The sequence below is a fragment of the Lissotriton vulgaris genome, chromosome 5, assembly GCF_964263255.1.
Source record: "Lissotriton vulgaris chromosome 5, aLisVul1.2, whole genome shotgun sequence".
Taxonomy (NCBI): domain Eukaryota; kingdom Metazoa; phylum Chordata; class Amphibia; order Caudata; family Salamandridae; genus Lissotriton; species Lissotriton vulgaris.
This window is the reverse complement of record NC_141693.1, coordinates 1,241,425,830-1,241,446,025: the sequence shown is the minus strand read 5'-3', so window position 1 is coordinate 1,241,446,025 and position 20,196 is coordinate 1,241,425,830. Positions and strand designations below refer to the sequence as shown.

Genomic DNA, 20,196 nt, shown 5'->3' with positions numbered 1-20,196 from the left:
ATGAAGATCCGTCAAACAACGCCAAAGTTATGAGCAAGGCAAGAAAACGCTATTCTATATATAATAGATATATATATATATATTTTTACTATGAGCTTTAGGTTGTTTTTCTCTCCTATTTCTATGCACCTGGCACTATCTTTGTTATTGCCTGAATAATTTATATGACTGGACAACTATGGTAAAATATACACATGGCACTTTAAATTACTTAGTATGGCTCATTGTGGGATAGGTTAAAAGCTATTTGTTCATAAGTACTTTGAATTATTATATGGGTTCGTGTGGGCAGCTCTATTTTTAATGTTTGTGAATGTTTTTGCATATAGATTTTTATTGAATAGGAGTATGTCCTCTGCTATAAGCACTTGGAACTTTTATCGAACCTGTATGGCTGTCTCTGAGTTAGGATAAATGTGTTCTTATCCTCAACTTTGAGGTATTTTGATGCACATAGGTTTAATTTGCATTGCATATGTCCCTTTGTATGTACTGTAAAATGTCCCTGTGATGATTTTATTGGCACTTTGAAGTAATGTATGTGGTCTTGTGGGAAGCTCTATTTTCACCCTTCGTGAATGTTTTGCACATAGATTTTTATTGAATAGTAGTATGTCCTCTGCTATAACCACTTGACTCTTTTATGGAACCTGATGGGCTCCATCTTAGTTAGGAAAAATGTATTCTTATGCTCAACTTTGAGGTATTTTTATGCACCTCGGTTCTATTCGTCTTGCAATATGTCCTATTGTGTGTACTGTTATAAGTCACTTGTGAAGTGGAAACAGACTTTCCTTTTCTCATTATTTGAATAGGAGGGTAAAATAATGGGGTATTAGGGACAGGGCAGGTTTTGTTAACAGAGAAATTCCCTCTGCAGGTTGCTGCAAGGTTCAGGTGGACGATTAGCTAATGGAACATATGCATCTGTGCATCAATAAATATGCACAAACAAGAAATATATTCTTAGAGGTTACTGTCTCCCTCTTGAGGTATTACTTTTTCTAGTACTAACCTGCTGACGTTGGGCCTTATAGAAATAATCACTGGCCTACAAACCAAACTAACCCTTAGTTAACAGTCACCCACCATGAGCTTCAGCGTATGGTGTAACTTGTCTCACTCTTCATATTGGACTTGTTTGTATCAAAACTGGGTTCTCCTCCACTCTGTCCAAAGCCGAAAGGAAAATATCCTCATTACAATGAACCCGATTCAGGTTTTTTTAAACTTGTGATATAATCCAATCCAACTTCCCAGATGCTGTAATGAAATCTATGGAAGTTTTTGGGACAGGTACATACTCCTCTTGATAAAGAGCATGCACCCCTGCTCTGAGTGCGAAACTGCATGTGAAACCTGGACTAGTATGTACTTTATTCGGTTATCATTGACCATCAAAGTGTACACAGACAGAGACACAATAACAGTAAAACATCTACTTTAAAATGTGTAATAACAATCCATATATACTTCATCCAGCTTCAGAAAGAGAATGCATTTGAAATAGTAATAATCCTATTGTGTTTGGTAATAAAATCAAATACAAACACGTCATCAATTCCCTAAAAGAAAAATACATCCACAGCAACATCATAACAATTCTTAAAACATTTCTATACAGGCAGTATAAAAAAATCAGTGCAAATACCTCCACATAGGAGACTGTGCATAATTCGACCAGCAGTCATGTGCAAAAGGACTAAAGGTTTACAGTTACAGTATCCTAATAAAATCTTTCAATATTAATATATATGCAGGTGAAACTTGTATCTTGACTATTATTTTGGACTTGTTCTCATGATAATCTCGGACATGTGTAGAGAACTAGGCATATTCATGGTAATGCCAGATCTAGACCCTTTCTGTGACATGGAGTAGATAAAATGGTGATAGCAGCCTACTTTGTTTCGTGAATTAATAGTGCAATCAGACCTTTTTCTCCTGTTAACAAAAGGAGTGCCATTTAATCCTCTCATGTAAAGTTGTGCTGTTATGTGGAACCTAGAAACTTGCACTGACAGCCCTTGTGCATGCCGGGTGCATGTATGTGTAGTGATTGTGTAGCACATGCACATTGTGTGAGGTTGTGTACTGGGGCCAGGTTTAGCATGCTGATTGGTTTGTTCCTGAGCAATTCCATTTGGTAGTTGGAAGCAGTGATGGTTGCAATAGCAGTTTCTATTGTTCTAGTTGAGGAACATTCTGCAAGGCCTGCCTTTTGACTGGTATATTTATTCATATTCAAAGGAGGGTGATACTTCAGAGTTCAAGATTCAAAGGTATGACTCTCATCCCTCTGTGAACTTAAACTTCTACAAGTCAGGTACATAACCAAGTATCACCCACAGTGGCAGCTGGTGAAGTTTGAAAGTGGTGGGCATAAAAACTGACAGAGAGCAAGGAAAACATACCCAACTTTCTTTAGGGGTATCTATGGGCTTCTACCCCTGATCATTGTTTATTTTTTTAAAAAAAGAAACAAATGTTGAATCATACTGAACAAATTTCGCATATTCTGACTAAGAATTAAGAAGTTCTGTAGGGCCAGTACCGAAATAATTCATCATTGTATGGCGTTCAAGGCAAACCTTATTCTCACTAAGGGTTATTGGGATTCACCTCGTCCTAAGATACCTGGAATAATTTTTTTCACACCAACAACTAGAAGAAGGGCTACATGTATTATAGACAGTTGAAGCCAGATTATGATATTTTTTAGAATGTATGAAACCTATTTTTTTTTATTTGGTTTTCCACCCCGATCCATCTAAGTAAATTGTGAGTCATTTATTGGAAAGTTTTCTAATATTGATGATAACATTCCTTCTCATAAAGCATCAATCAACACCCATAGGATTATGTACTCTCTAGTGCCAAAGAACTAGAATCAACAATACTTTCTATTAATAACTGGAAGTAGCCCTTAAATGTCACTTCCCTGAAACAAAAGTTAGCAATTTCATGAACAAATCGTGTTTGTCCTTGAATGATAAATTTCCTGTTCAATTCAATCTTTAGGTTCCTAATCATCTATCTGCCAATTTCGCAGAGCATTCGATCAAACACGGACCAAAGATTCTGCTTTTCATGTCCAAATATCAACAAAGTCATGCACCAGAGGCATCTATTTAATGGAATAGATTTCACTACAAGAGATAGTAAGAATAATAAGTCAAGGATGAATAATATCCAGAGTGCCACCATGATGCAACAGAGACAAAACAAAGGGAAGAAAATGTAATAAATGTCATTGCTGGATCATTATTAAGCCAGGCATAGACAGATTATCACCAATTTCTACAATATGTGATGCAGGGGGTGCCATTAAGCAAATGAAATCCATAGCGTTGCAAAACATGTCAAACATGTATTGACACTAAAGTATGGACAGCACACAAAAGCAAATGAATCAACTATTTTCATTATTTTTAGCTGTTATCAGAAGCTGTTATTTGTTCCATTGCCCCTGTCTGTGTGTTATGCAGGTAAGGATGAGCGACCCAGTAACCCCTGTGAGCATGGGTATACATTAGAATATAATAGGTGCAACCAATGGGGTGCTTGCATCTACTGTGCTTCAATTTATACTTTTGTCTGCATGTTAGCACCTGAAGATAGCCCTATTAGAAGTCAGGACAGGCAAGTGGATGACCCTTTTTCACCAATTAGGGGCGACTGTAGAAAACGTGTCGTGACCAAAGCAGTTCCCTATCCTAGACATGTGTGCCCTGCACTGGGCATGCGCAGCATATCAATTGATAGGGCATGCATGAAAGGAGCTGCAATGAAATGTGCCCTTCATACATACACAATCCATGTATAAATGGAGCCCTAGAAATTCCCCTTCTCCTGTGCACTAACATGTTTGATGTGCACTGTCAGTTCAGAGGTCACAGAAATTTAAACTGACAAGCTAACAGATCTATCATTTCACCAGTTTACATTTCTGCTGCTTTAAGCTGCTGTGCGGTGGTAGAAATCTCCACCCTGACTTCTGCTGTATTATTTTCAATATGATGTATCGCATGGTTGATAATTGTACTGCAATTTAGAAAGAGTGTTTAGAATGATGCAGCTCATTTAGTGTGATTTAGAAGAAAGAATGGATTAGGAATGAACATCTCCAACTCACACAATAAAATAACAAAACACTTTGAAGTGACCTTAAGGTGATGTGCAGAACAGTGGAAACATGCACAATGAATACATGCCAACACATGAGTAATTCCATTGATTTCTCTGTTGGGCAACTGTAATAATCATAATTAAGGCCATAACCCACATTATATTTATAATGAAAATGTTTTCCAATTACATTTTGAAACTGAAAGTCTATAACAGAATAGGAAAGAACAAAAATAAAGAAATTAAATTTAATTTTGCCGCGAATGAAATATGAATCTACGTTTCTGAAACCACCTCTGCCTTTTATACAGGAAAAAGAAAAATATTATAGTGAGGTGGTCAGAATAGATTGTTAAATTTGATGATTTTATTAAAGCACTAGAGGAAATATAAGATATCATTATAATAAGATACCTAAAGAACTTGACAGGAGATGGGGTGACAGAAGCCTTCAAGAAACTCCAGAAAGAAGAAATGACCACATACCAACAAATAAAAGACACCGACTAGCAAAACAGTTCGATACTTCGACGATTGTTGACTACGAGCAATACATGTTTAACAAGCAGCCCAACACCCAGCTGAGACAATGGATGAACTTGCAAAGTCACTAGAAAAACATCTCAAGCAGTGCCATGAAAGATGGGGGGAGTCATGTACCTATGCATTATAGATAGTTGTCATTCCAAATCATTTAAACAGAAAGCTCAAAGACACGCACACTAGTAAAAATGCTGGCCACAGCAAGAGCGGAGGAGAGATCAGAGAAACAACCTTCCATGATGGAATCCAGCAAAACCGCCTTTGAGAAGGTACTACCCATGAGAAGAAAGAAGAACCTGAGCAGAAACAAACATAAAACAACACCAGGATGTGCTATTAACATATCTACATGAAGGGAAATACCCAGCTGCGGCCCGTGCATGCAAGAGCGGTGGGGCGGTAGGGCGGGGGGGGGGGGTGTATTTTGACAGACGATCAAGAGGAAATAATAAATAATTCATTAATTTCCCCTCGTCATCGTCTGTCGAAATCCCTCCTCCCCCCACCTGGTCCCAATGCTCTTACCTGCAAGGGCCGCGGCTGGAAATACCCAGACACTGGGGAGCCATGCAAAGCATGTGCAAAGAAAAGACTCTACAGGTTCATCAGTATTGCAGAAGAATGACCTGGAAAGGTAAATCAACAGACCCCCAAAGGGAAAACAGCTGAAGCCCTTTGACTCACATGAAACACAAGCCACACCTTGCCAAGACACATACACAAATATAAACGTGGGCAAAGGCAGAAGCAACTCCCTGAGATACAAAGGAAAGTCACAGCACATCTTTAACACTAAGGAAAAAAGGTTGTCATTGAAAAGCATGTCGTAGATGAACAAATATCAGATCCTGGCATACTCTGCCTCAAGACACCAACGAGGCTAAGAATACTAGCCGGGAACTACCTCAACAAGAAAAGTTGCCAAGTTGAAGCCGGAGCACCAGAGAGCAAATGCTCTGTAGTCCACAGGAAAACAAACATCCCCCCAGTATTATTCATCCTCGACAGACAGAGGATCACAAATCAACTTGATGTATGTAAAGGAATTCAAAAGGATATGGCTAACCTCAAACCAGAAACCAACGGTTGTCCAAATCTATATGTAGGCAGCGTCCAAACCCTCCAGAGCCTAGAGTCATTTGAAGCAACCTTGAGATGCAAATCAAGGAAAGATACAAGGTGCATGTCTTCTAAACCTCACCAAAGCAGCGATGGGAGTTAATAGTCAACAGCTATAATGTACAGATCAGTCTTCCTGTTACACAGAATTTCCCACTGCTATTTTAATGACTGGGGAAAATGAAAAACATCCGAGTCAAAGTGCTCATCAATGAAGCAATGTGCCAAGTAGCACAAGGGCACAGATGAGAAGCATTCTCCCTTTAAGAGGTCAGAGAAAGCAGAAACCTCTGCAACTACAGTGACTGCATCTTCTTATATGCAGCATCAAAACCAGAGGATGATGCTGCCCTTCACCAAGTATACCAACTATTTGTGGACGGGGTATCACGCTAAACGCTGGGAATTGTGTATTCCACAAAACCATACTACATTTCTTCACATACATCTTCTTGGAAATCAGATAATACCAGACTTAGACAAAGTCACAGCACTCACCGATGTAGCCCCCTACTTGATGTGGGAGCACTGCAGTAATTTTTAAGCATGGCAGTGTCAGCTGGTGAAGTTTGATAGTGGTGGGCTGAGTTGGCTGAGGGGTCTAGGGGCACGTTATGGGGTCATGATATTTTTCGGTAGGCAGGTCACCATTTCCCAGGCAAACACAACGCACATGCACAGTTTGCCACTTACAAACTATACACAACTTATATATTATACAATCAAGGTGTCCAAATAAAACATGAATATTATGCATACATTATACTATACTCATTCATAGGTCAAAATCAAATATACCATACGCAGTGTGCACATGCGGAATAAACTAAGTTTATGCGTATATTATTCTGAACATGAAGAGCCTTGTCATAGTATATGCTCTGGGAAAATTATCTACAAGCTAATACTGCACTTGATATTCTGAAAATGTGGGGCATGTAAACACACAGCATGCATACACAACCGGCCGGACACACTCTGAGTACACTTAGACAGTAGTGTACAGTGAAAGCAAGCCTGTGGCTTAGAGTTGGCAAAAATGCAGCAAGTTGAGATAAATAAAAACAAGACCTTTTTATTTGAACGCTCACACATAACTCGTATCCACAAACTGGTGTGCTGATCTGCCCACGCAGAAAGTGTGCAAGGCGTCCAAGGAGAATATGTGGCTCGATGCAAAGCGGCTGGATGTATCGGCATGGTCAACCTTGAGGGCTGAAATGTACAGGAACTGTACATTCCAAAGAGAGACAGGCTCTTGCACCATGTTCAAAAGTCAACAGTGAATACTAAGTATGGGGAACAAAGAAAAATATATTGAGTAACACTTTAAGACTACAGGCTAGCCAAAATTTCTATCTGTGTGTACGTACACAGCTGAGATTTCCCCAGAAAACCGACAATTACAATACCAACAGCCTGCCAAAATTCCAGCAAAGAGGCCATGTATTGAACTGGCATGGAGCCTTGACCACAAAGTTTTGGTGGGGAGTTGAAAAGCTGGGATTGGTAGCTAGTGTGATATGTTGGCACCTAAAGTTCCTAATTCTGCATTTGTTAGCAAGCCCAGATGCCCTCTGTGAAGCCATGCAGGAACCATAGTTCAGGGACCATGGTACGTAAGTTCACAGGGCACAACACACAGTAAAATAACATCACAGCAGCCTCTAAGTGGCAAATGTTTCCAATACCTATATGCTGTCCCCAGCCTCCCTTAACTCCTTGCGGATTTATTAGAGAGTGCAATTTGAATTCACCCAGAAACTGCAGAAGTGAGGACAGCTTTATAAAAGTCTACCTTGTAGGACATTTCCAGACAAGTGCATTCTCCTCGCTTTGGTGCCAGTGACTTCTCCAGGACACGCTTGGTGACGGCCTAGGTTCCCCCACATCCCCCCACACACACTTGCAGTAATTATGCTCATTTAAATGTTGTTTAAAAACCTTTGCACAATAGTTTAAGCCGCTTTCCACCAGTCACACTGCGTACAATTTATTTTATCTTTATTCTTCTTTGAGCTTCTCAATTTCCAATGTATGCCTGGGACTCACGTTATTTTTTTGTTAAGTTCACACATGCCAAACATCTTTACAAAGTCCATACAGACAATCCAATAAAATTAGCTTCTGGCTTGAAAAACAACCTTCAGGTCGTATGACGAAGCTAAATAACAGTCAAGGAATGAAACAGGAGTTAATTTGAACGGGCCTCACGCCACGTTTATTACTACACACTAAATTGACAGGGCCCAGGTTCTTAGTTTTTATTTTAACATGCACAACCCCTAGTAGTCCACTCACAGAGTTGAAGGCTGCAGGGCACCGATTGGACTCGAAGGAAGCTTCAAGTTAGGCGAAGGCGCCTCCTTTTCACAGACGAACGCACCTGCAATGTGCTACATCTTCACCATGTCAGTCTGCTGGCCCAAATGATGTCCTGCATTAATTGCTGCATGGGAAGAAGACACCTTGAGACTGCACATGGTGTCTTAAAAAACATGATGACAAACTGCGCAGACTCGATTTCCTGTTTACCTGCAGCCTGTATCCCACCCTTTCCCAACTCGTCCTGTGACGAGTTGGGAAAGGGCGGGGTGACCACCCTCTCCACTGTCTGACTGACGTGAAGCCCCTGGCACTACAGGGCTTCAGTCTGAAGCACCCAGGGTTAACTTTACCCCTATATCATTAGGGGGTAGAGACTGGTCCTCGAGGCTATGTCTTTGCCGATTTGATGACATCACGGGCCTAGGGGGGGTGAGATCGTCAGCCTGGCAAATACTCTTGACAAGTAAGCTGCTGCCTGCAATGACACTATTGAAGGGGCAAGGTGAGGTTTGAGAATGGCAGCAAGAATGGCGTTGCCATAGTCAAGAATAGAATGAATCAACACTTGAGTCATTTCTTCGAGATCTTTCTCAAATAGGAATGGTTTAATTCCATGAATCAGTCTCAGTTTCGTATTTCCCCAACTGGCAAGGGCATGGATATGTTTGTGCATATTGAGACGAGAGTTTAAAATGAAACCAAGAGATGTGACATTATCAATAATGGATGGAGAACAGTCAAGGAAGTATGTGAGGGCACTGAGGTGTAAGCACTGCACTGCAATGGATAACCCTCGGTGCCCTTACATAAGTATGTAAGGGCAACTTTGGGTATGCATTGCTGCTCAGTGGTCTTTTTAAACAGGGCTTGAAGAGGGAGCATTATGTCTATGTTTAAAAACTACAGCAGATTAAACTTTATCTGCAGTAATTTTTAAACATAGAGTTCTGCTCCCTCTTCCAGCCCAGTTAAAATTTAAAACCACTGCATAATAATTCTGCAGCGGAGTGGTGGAATTTAATCAGTATTTCCACGTTTCAAGTGTAACGCTGAATTACCAAATCCCTTCAATTCTGCCGGGCGGAATTAAAACAGTGATGACGTGATTGTCTTACACCTAGTATAAAAGCCTTGATAAAAGCACCAGAAGCATTACTTTTACTATGGAGTCAAATAACAAATGGGCTTGCAACAACAGGGGTCGTTTTAGTCCCCTTTTTTAAAAACTGGGATAGTAATCGAATGGGACCATGCAATAGAAATTCCATCTTTTTCTGCAGAATTAAGTGCCTACCTGAGTTATTAAAGGGGCCCATAATATAGGAATCAGTTTATAAAGGTCAAGAGGAATCCTGTCTGTCCCTGGGGCTTTATCATTGGTCAGTCAAGTTAGCGCTACCAAAACTCCATACAAACAGATAGAAATGTTCAAAAGGACTGGAGAGGTGCTAATTTTGGACACATTAGGGGAGTCAGCTGCCTTATAAACCCGATCAAAATGCTTATGATAACAATTAGCATTACCTTTAGACTGGGAGAAAATTAGTTGATTCGCTATTTCTTAACATAGTGAACGCTTGGTGAGCGTAGTAGTCTGAGTAAACTATTCCCAGGCATCCTCACTCAGGATCTTTCTCCTGTTTAGTATAGCTGTGTTGTACTTATGCTGCCAGGCCCTCACAGTGTCTCTGTTCCTAGGCAACTTACTCAGCAATCTGCGTAGCTCTCAATGCGCCCTTGAGCACACCTTATTATCAAACCAACTACAATGAGTACGTTGAGGAATCATCCAATAGGTACCATATATCAAATTGCTTCAAAGGTGTCTAAACTTGCAAGATTAGTAGAGGTTGCAGAGAAACACAGATTAAACTCCTTGTTGCAGAAGGAAATTAAGTCGCTAAGAAAATTAGCAGGAGTCACTGGCCAACTTAATCATTAGCCCTTGATCGAATTGAGTTATTCAGTTCTTAGTAAGAAAGATACAATATGTGGACTTAGGCAGTCTACCCAACACCTCAGCCTGACATAATAAGAGATTTATGGGATTGTGATAACTAAGCCCATTCCGCATGGTCTTAAATTCCTTTATTAATGAAACAAGAATGGCAGAAATAAATATGTAATCAATACCTGTAGTTGACCCCATCCTTTTAAAAGAGGGACCCCTATGGAGAGGTTGATGACTATCACCATTGTGCAGCAAAAATACCAAGTTAAACTCATTAAGAATACTATTTAATAAATCCCCTTGAGTACAAAGTTCTGTGTGAAGGGTACTCCCAGCTTCTTTGTCTCATTGCAAATCTTGAGGGCAATCACTGATCTCGCACAGATGTAAATTTAAATACCCAAAAGGACAAAGGGGACAAATAACTATAGTCCTCTCTATAAAATCTCTAAAAAGGCCTTTAGCGTCATCAAATAATCTGTGCTTTATTGAAATGGAGGAGCAATAAAATTTCAGCACCAAATGTTTTGGTATTATTAGAAAAATACAAGATATCCGGTAATATGTTAGTTGACCCAGAGTCAAGATATGAGACACTACAATCAAGTTTCAAGGAGATCAACGTAATTAATCTGCCTTTAGCTTTACGAGATACAGCGTGAGTAGCTGGGGATTAAAAGGTGCTAAACCTATCCACAAAAAAAGAATTGCCAACTGCCTAAGGTTCTTGAAAGAAGATGGTATTAAAATTAAAAATAAAATCCATCCACATATTTTGTTTTTCATTAGGACCTATCCAACAAATGTTCCAACATAACATTTCCCAAATGTTAAGAGTCCCTTAGGAGCACCTTAGTATCATCTCCTAAAGAGACCAGGTCATCATTGGCATTTATGAAAACAGAAATGTCCAGTCAATCGTTACCTCCCAAGAGCTAAGTGGCTCATGGAATAGGAAGTTGGCGATATTAAAGTGTGACGGGACCCCAAAACCCATCTGTGTGGCTGAAACTGGATGAAAATATGGCACTTGTATGAAGGGAGGGGGGATAGAAAAAGCACAAGAGCCACATGTGTATTGATGAGTTGGTGATATGAATAGATAGCTAAAAACTGCTAATGCAATCTACCAGCAATCTCTAGCTTGTCAAAATTAATCACCACACACTTCTTAACCCTCCCATCCAATCAAAGTGCTTTACCATTTTCATATGATCAAATAGAAACTACCCTCCTCTCACCTACTGATTGGTGAGTGCTTTAAGCTATCCCCATCTTCGGTGGTGGTACTTTCGCCAATATAACAGTCTATAGGGTAGCTTCTAGAGGAAAATTAAGCCTTTTTAAATACACCTGCAAAATGTGATTAGCACTGTGAGATCTTAATGCACTCCTAGGGAAGGACAGACCAGGTGGTAGAGGAATGTCTGCTTCATGATATATCACCAGAAATATAGGTGGGAAGGAACGAAACCTGTAGAAATAGGGGGCTTTAATTACCAGTTAGATGTTCATGTTGCGCATAAGACATACAAATGACACACAAATGTCCCAGGTACTCCCACCCACTGATCCAACCAGAACTTGAGATTGATTAGAGAACTTGGTCCAGGAACAATAGTTGTCAGGTCACAATCAGCCTTTGGTAACGGGGACAGAATGTCACTAAATCCCACAATTCATTTTACTATTGACAGTTTAATATAGATTGGCTCTAAAGAGCTCTTAACTTTAAGCTCAGCCTTGGTGAACAAATCAACAAACATCAGTGTTAACAGGACAGGCTCAGTGGAACTATAGGCACTGTTCTGCGAGTGATTTATACCGGCGTGTTTGACAATGTCAGACATACAATGTGGTTCTGCCCCCTCCAGGATCCGCTTGGATCCGCTGCAATTGTTCTTTAGTATCACTGATGGTAGTGTCTTTCTTCAAGGTTTCCTCTAATTCTAAAATCTCCACCAACAGTTCATCACTCAGCCTCTTGGCCGTATTGATAATCAATATCAGCCAATCTCTTGTACATTTATTGGCGTTGTAGCTCTAATCTAGTCTACATTTCTTATATTCTAAAAAAATGTGGGCTCTATTCTCACTAGACTAACTGGTGCCGCTCCAGCACGGAGATATTCTGTCATAAGATGACCAACGTGTGCACATAGCAGGGTTTGGATTGTGCAGACATTTTAAAAGATACAAGTTCAATGCCCTATGTGCGTGTTAAGATCAGGGATCAGAACCCTCTATGATTCGAGATAGCAAGCGGTATAAATGCATAAGAACACCAATATGTACCTATTATAATGAGCCAGGAAAATTGCAGAACATTGGAGTGCCTTTGTTGATGAGATGATGGGATGAAATGTGAAAAAGAACTGGGCACCGTTGGGGGTAATGATATTTGCTTGTACTATATCACGAGTTTCTACGGATCATGTTGTGTAAATATCTATATATTTGTGGCATATATTGCAAAATGCAAAAGAGGACTTTTGAGGCTAATATTAGCCGGTAAGGATATACTCAACCTATGGTAGTACCATAATGAACATCCTGATTAATGCCATGACTGGATGAGGGCCGGCCAGTTAGAGGATGTTAAATGTAATGATTTACTAAGTTTACACATATATCAAATTTAGGATACCAGTGTCAAGTAATAATAGTGATTTGAAAGCCATAAGGACTTGTAAATATTAAGGAGTTTCAAGATGGCTGCTGTATGGGTAAACGTAATGATTCACTGAGTTTACACATACATTAAATTTAGGGAACAACTGCCAAGTAATAATAGAGACTTGAAAGCTATACGACTTGTGAATATGTGGGCATTTTAAGATGGCTGCCGGATTGGTGCTGTAAACGGTCCGTTTTTTCACGAGTGCCTGATCACGTGGTTGACACGTAGGGGGCGTTATCTAAGAGATAACGCCGTGACTGCCGCGTTTCCAAGCTGGGAGGAGACGCAGCTTTTTGGCATTGCTGGTGCGGTAGAGCATTTTGGCAGGCTACTGTGGCGGCGGTAGCAGCGGTATTGATATGCTGTCATTTCTTATGAGTAACAAGGTGTTGGTAAACGAAACTTGCACAGGAGTAGTTGGTGCCCCGAATAACATAAATATAATGATAAAATAACAACAGAGACAGTGTGTTTCACCACAGGGGCAGACATAGCGGCCATAGTTTTTATAGTGTTGTAGATAATGAGTACAGATACGCAAACACTGAATTGAAAGGGTGAATGGAACATATAATTGAGAGTTAGCCGTCATTAAGCGGACAGTTGGCCCACAAGGGGTTTGAAATTGAGTCGTGAAGCAGTCAAGGAGGATGAGAGGTGCACATTATGCGCAGTGCTTATGTGAGGCTTTGATATTATCTCCACAGGCATAACGATAAGCCACGGGAGTGCTTTACATCCAAGGGAACAGTGATGAACACAACCCAGTCGGTCTGGTGTAGGCTGGCATGAAAGCCCTCTGCCGACACCGGGTAATTACAAGTGAATGAAGCTTCATGATTAATGTATGTACATTTTCATCTGGTTGATCATGTTTTATTGAATAGGAACCGCTGAATTGCTTCTTCTTTTTGTTTTGTCAGCCAATCCGCACCACACAAAGTATTGTCCAGTGAGGCGAGTGATTGACCCCTTCGCCCTGATGAATTTGCCACCACATGTGTAACTGGAAATGAAACATGTTGGCCTTCCTGTAAAAGGTTAGCAACATGCTGTGCTTTTAATCCGAATAAGCTCACATTTTCAAATAATGAGGGCAATTTAATAGTGGGTCTTAACTCGATTTTAACTGCATAGAACATGTTGTTCTTTGCATATCCCGGGGGCTTTTTGTTTTGGTACATTTGATCTTTATATCTGGTCTTCTTGCTTCTTTACTGGACACTTTTTCTTTTGACTCTGTGAGTGGGCAACCGATGATGATAAACGTGGGCATACTGGCGAGAACCTGCTAGTAGCCTCCCTGGTGTTGCATACGTGAGGTGCCCTGTCACTCTTTCACTTATTTTTTGTTAAGTCTTTGACTCACACGTTGTGGGGGAGGACACATAGGGCGGTTTGATTTGGCAGTCAACGGTTTGTGATGTTTTAATGAATATTGAATTGAGGTCTTTATTGTATTGATAATTTGTGAGAGGAGGGAAGCCTGGTTATTTCCCTCTAAAGCTCGCTGTAGTAGTAGAGCAAAAGAGAGTGGGACAACAGAGCTGTAAGACATCAAAGTCAGACAGGTGGACAACAGGTAGAAAAACATGCTGTGAAGTCTTGCTAAAAAGTTCCATCATCTGCCTTCCTCTCGAATCAGCTTGAGCCTGACAACTGCTGTTGAACTACTAATTGTCCTCACCTCCTTTCAATGGCATGCTCTTCAGGTAAGCAGATCAGCAGAATTGACCAAATATGTGTTTTATCCCCTGCAATACATGATGCAGCAAGCCAGCACCTCTGTTATACCATTTATTTTGAACCTCCTTATAATAACTTAAATTATTATTTAATTTGTTGTAGCAGCATAGTAACTGCAGAGCCGGTTGGCAGGGCGCATGCACAGAGCTGCGGCAGGGGCTCCCAGTCACTTCGGGTTTCTAGTGTGCATGCATACAATAACACGCTTGTGCACACAAGAGGAAGGGGCACAAGGCCAGGCAGGCCAAAGTAATCCTCCAGAGGCTGGATGCAGGAGGCTGCAGGAGAGCGTTGTTGACTCTGAGAATCTGCAGCCCCTGGGAGAAGGTAGGTGGCGTGTGACACGCGGGCTGAAACCCCATCTCCCTCCTCCATGAAACGATTCCCACTCCCCAGCCTCAGCTACCTCCAGCGCTTTCTGCCACATGCCGCTTGGCTCTGGGTGCTTTCAGCCCCCCACTGCCTCAGCTGACCCCCTGAACACACTGACTCCGCCCACCGCTAGCAATAACAGCCTGGGGCGAGCCCGACTTCACCAGTCAGGCACTGAGATAGGAGATGACCAGCACACCTGATCTTCGCAGATGAACTGCAACCACTCCCAATACCCTGATGAACACCTGAGGGTGTTGGTAAGGCCAAAGGGGAGCATGGTGAACTGAAACTGCTTGTGGCCTACCATAAAACGCAGATAGCACTGATGGGAAGACAGGACAAGTATGCGAAAATAGATGTCCTGCAAGTCCAATGCTGCCATCCAATTTTCTGTGTTCATCACAGACAAGACCTGAGCCAAAGTGAACATTTTTTATTTCTCCTTCTTGAGGCAAAAATATACGGCTCAGAGATCTAGAATAGAGCAAAGCACTTTGTCCTTTTTGGGAACCAGAAAGTAGCGGGAATAGTAACCACAGCCCACTTCTGCCACCAGAACCCTCTCTATGGCTCACTTGGCCAAGAGAGCTGTGACTTTCTCGCAGAGAAGGGAAAGATTAACCTCCATCAGCCGGTTCTAAGATGGTGGCATAGAGGTATGGGTAGGATCGAAGGGGAGGAAATAGCCCCTTCAGACAATCTGCAAACCCCACCTGTCTGACGTTATGAACTGCCAGTGGGCCAGTGGATGGTGAATCCTGACACCAACTGGATGCCCATGGTGGTAAAGGGGCAGATTAGGAAAATTTGGAGGCTGCAGATGCCAGAAGGATAGTGGACTGATGAGACTGCTGACTACCCAACCCACGAGGTCTGTGGTTACCGCACACTTGGCTACACAGAGGCTGGGAAGCATGTGCCGCTCGGTGGCTGGGAGAGACTTGGCATGGCTGAAAATCCCTTCCTTACCCACAAAAGGAGCAAAAGGCCGATTGGGGGTGACATAGGGCAGACAAGAGGCCCATGGTCTTGGCTGTAGCCTGAGAGTCCTTAAAACAATCAAGCGCCGAATGTGCTTAGTCACCTAAGAGATGGGTGCCAACAAAGGGCATGTCCGTAGTGGAATCCTGGGCAACCCTCAAAAAGCGGGTCATCCTCAAGTAGACATGGCGCCTCAGGGTTGCCACAAATGAACCTGCTCTGGCTAGTGAGTTGGTTGTGTCGACTCCACATCATATTGTGAACTTTGCTGCATCTCTCCCATCAGCAATAGCCTGAGAGAGTAGTGCCTGGGCCTCCTCCGGGACCTGTAAAAGTACTTGCACAACCGTGTCCCCCAGTGTGTGGGAGTAACGGCCAAAAAGACATACAGTATTCACAGACCGCAATGCTAGGCTGGTTGCAAAAATCAGCTTTCCCTCAATGAGTCCTGGCTTTTGCATTCCCTATCCATGGGGCGTGGTAGTGAATGTGCCTTGGGACTTCGAGTCTTGGACCACCAAGCTCTCTGGGGTAGGGTGTTGGGTGAGGAAGTTTGGGTCCCGTGGATTATGGGGGCAGGTCAGTGGGTGATCGTCCTAATCACAGGAGACCCTGTGTTGTATTTGGACCAAGTCATCTGTAAGGGCATCATTGAATGAGAGTAGGGGCTAAGATGAGGAAAGTCTTGGTTTCAATACCTCTGTCAAGATGTTAGTCTTGACTGCCACTGAGGGCAACTAAAGGTCAAGGATCTCAGTCACCCTCCGCACCACCAACGCATATAAGGCTCCTTCCTCCGTAGGGGGAGAAAGCATACCAGTATCTGGAGAAGCAGCCAGTCCACTGGCTTCACCCAGTTCACCCATATTTGGGTCTTCTTCACAGGGCTAGTATTCTACAGGATCCAGTGACCCCTTTCATTTTTCCCTGAGGTCTAGCCCAAGGGGATAGGCCTCAGGCTCCAATCTAGGGGGCAAGGCTCCTGCAGGCATCAGAGTCAGCAATGGACGATTGGGGCCAGTGCTGTGGAAGGTTGTGATGGCCAGTCTGGATCCATGGGCCCGCAGGGGCAGGAGCAACCAGCGCAGAACCAGATGGGGCCCACCAGGCCCCGTGGGGCACGAAGGCTCACCAGAGGGATAGAGATGCACAAAGATGAGGTACATGATCTCAAATAATTCTTTCAGTTAGGCAGGGGCCGCTGCTGCTCCCGGAAAATCAGGGAGGCGCAGAGTCAGACCAGGCACAGGCTCTGAGAAACCAAGCATTGAATGACGACGCTCCCTCTTCGCATTGGCCAACAGACGAGAAGTTGAAGACCGTTTCACCTTTTTTCTCTTTTTCTTATGCCTTGACTTACCAGAGTGACCCAAGGATGTAGAGTGGGATGATGAAGATTTCAGGCTCCGCTACTGGTCCTGGGACCTTCCTCTTGACTGGGACCTCGATTTGCATGGAGTCATATGCCGGGACGCCATGAGCTTTAGGCACTGTTTCCTCAAAGTGTTTGGATTCATGGCGTGGCAGTCGGACCACGACTTTGGGTCATGTTCCAAACACCACAGTCAATGGCCGATGAGAGAATCCTGTTTTTCTAGATGACATACGTAACACACAATGAGGAGACCTCAAAAAACTCTCGACAAAACGTAAAAAAAATCCAGTCAAATAGTGACTGTTATGTTATGTTATATTTGTCTTGTATAGCGCACGGCTACTCAGAGAGTGTCCCGGCGCTGAGGGGTAGCTCTTGTCTGCATCAGCGCTGGCTGAAGCAGAAACAAATTAACTGATGTCAGCGTGCCTGGGTGGTGCCTCTTTAGGTACTACAATATCACTTCAGGCGCAGATGACGCCGGTGATGCATGCAGAGCTGATCAACCCCACCTACCGGCCTGAAGCGGTACTGCTCATGAAAAATCTCCCAGATCCAGTCTGATGCCTAGGGAAACTCAAAGGTAAGGAATCTGCAGCTAGAAGTCTCTATCAGATAACCCAGACAACCACCACCTGAGGGGAAAAACGTCTGTCTCCATGGAAACAGAGAAGTATCTGCAAACTCAACAGCTTATCAGCGCAGAGATATAGGATGGGGGGGTTCATCACTGTCCTTGCAGTGCTGTAGTGGTGGTGCAGGCAAAGCAATCAGGTCCCACAGGGAAGAACTTAGCCCCAACTATCATCAATCTCAGGAGCTCATCTGCAGGGGCATCAAGATGGCCCTACACTCCAGCGAAGAGACTGAAGCCCATTACCCTCTTTCATGGCATGAAATTGCAAAGCAGACAATGCAGTCATGCCATCAGGGAAGAGCAGCCATTGAGATCTGGAAAAGCTGCTCATCATACAGGGCAAACCAGAAAAAGTGACAGCCAATGCATCCAGGGGCAGCAGTAGCTCATGCAGGAGGAAGCAACATCTAAACAGCCACTTGTCCAACAAGGGGAAGCCGCAGCACAGCGGATCCTAAGTACGAGCAACCCAGCAATGTATCATGGCAAAACATTGAGGTAAAGGCAGTGGGAACAGCAGGACGACCTCGGGAGGTCACAGTGGAGTGTCCCGTCCATTTATCATCTTATGATCTTAAAACTTCGAAATGCAGACATCAATAACAGTAATTGAAGTAAATTTACTTAAAGAAACACATTCACTGGCAAGATCCAATTCAGAATTATTTTGGAAATATTTTGAGAGACAGCAAGGTTCAAGAAATGTGCCTGTAAATCTAATAAGTTACATGCGTTACCAGCAATTCTTGTTATTTAATAATATGCATAAACATTTAGACTTACAGATGAGGTTCGGATGACTGATACTCGGGATCACTACTACAATTCTCATACAACTCTATACAGAGCAATATCAGTAGCTGGTAATTTTACATCTCAACTATTGCCATGCTATTTACACGTTAATGCAGTTATGCTGATCTTTGCAGATGATCAAAGTAGCTGGAGAGTTTAACCCCTTCCGTGCTCATGACGGCCCCTGGCCGTCCTGAGTCAGGATGTGCGTGTGCGCACGACAGCCGGGGGCCGTTCAAACCACGCCCAAGAATGGAATGTCCAGCACCGCGGCGGAATTCGAGCTGCAGCCAAGGTGTTAATCAGGCAGAAGAGAAGGGAAACAGAGGTATAGCCAACAGACATATGTTCAAAATTGGATGAACAGGACATGGCTAACACCTGGAGTTTCTAACGGTGATGTTGATTCCGATAATGGGAACCCAAACAATAGCTCTTTGTGTCTTACAAGTTCCTACCACATTCTTGTGATAGTCTTTTCAAATTCCTCAAATACTTTTGCAGATCGTTAAAGGCCATTTCCAATGTTGCCAAAGTAGGAGCATTTATATTATACCCTATGCTTTTTAATACAATTGCTACTTACTGGACAGCATTTTACTTTAATTACATCAGGAAAATATGTTGAATGATATACGATTTTTTCCTAACATGAAAATATACCCAGAATGATGGACACTGTTTGACTTTTTGCAATGGAAAAAAATGTGATGTGAATTGAGAAAGATTCAAATATTTTTTTCCCCATTCTAAATTATGTCAACAATAATGCCCCTATTAATTTCAACGTACTTGGGGTGAACTAAAGTTAAACGTTAATTATTTTGATCAACTTTGCAAAAGGAGAAGGTAATAGAGATGGTGCTTTTTAAAGAGGATGGACATGCATCCTATCCTCCACAACGCATATATTATTCTTGTGTTGAAAAATGTGAACGCCGTGGCCCAAAAAAAAGTTAACAGAAGAGCATTGTTTATACAAAAAGGTAAAATGGACTATAAGAAACCATTTTTCTATAGGTATATTTCTCATAAATGTGTCGGAAGCATCATTTTGCTCGAAAAATTAGCGCACATTAGCGTATGCACAGGCACAGCGCATGCCTAGGTGATAATGCAGAGCAGCACACATTTATGACAATAATTGTTCTCATGGAGACCCCTTCAAAGCCCCACAGGCATATTGAGAAGCTGAAATCTTATGCAAGCATGAGAACAGATGGGCATGAGGGAGGAGAACGAGCAGCAATAATTATATGATTCCAAAATTCTAAAGAAACCAAGCAGTCAAACAGACTTACATCATCCAGCCTTCGCTCTGTGCCCAGTGCCAGAAGATTGTTGAATTCTCTCTCCAGGACCTGTCGTGCCTGAGGAAATATTACAAGAGTGACAACTTTATATACAATAAAACTTTGTTTAACACTAAATATAGTATAATCAGTACAGCAAACGAATCAGCATGCTTGATTCAACATAGCCTATTAAAATCCTACTTGATCATAAATGTTAATTTTTTTTTTTTTTTTTAAACAAAA

At 42.2% G+C, this 20,196-nt stretch overlaps 1 protein-coding gene across 1 annotated transcript in view; it reads right to left on the bottom strand.

The window, feature by feature from the left end:
• Positions 1-20,196, bottom strand: part of PPFIA4 (PPFI scaffold protein A4) — a 2,319,747-nt gene that overhangs the window by 465,095 nt on the left and 1,834,456 nt on the right. Inside the window, exon 25 of the mRNA XM_086923084.1 lies at positions 19,960-20,028. Within this exon, the coding sequence (XP_086779210.1) occupies positions 19,960-20,028 (69 nt within the window). The remainder of the gene's footprint in view (positions 1-19,959; positions 20,029-20,196) is intronic.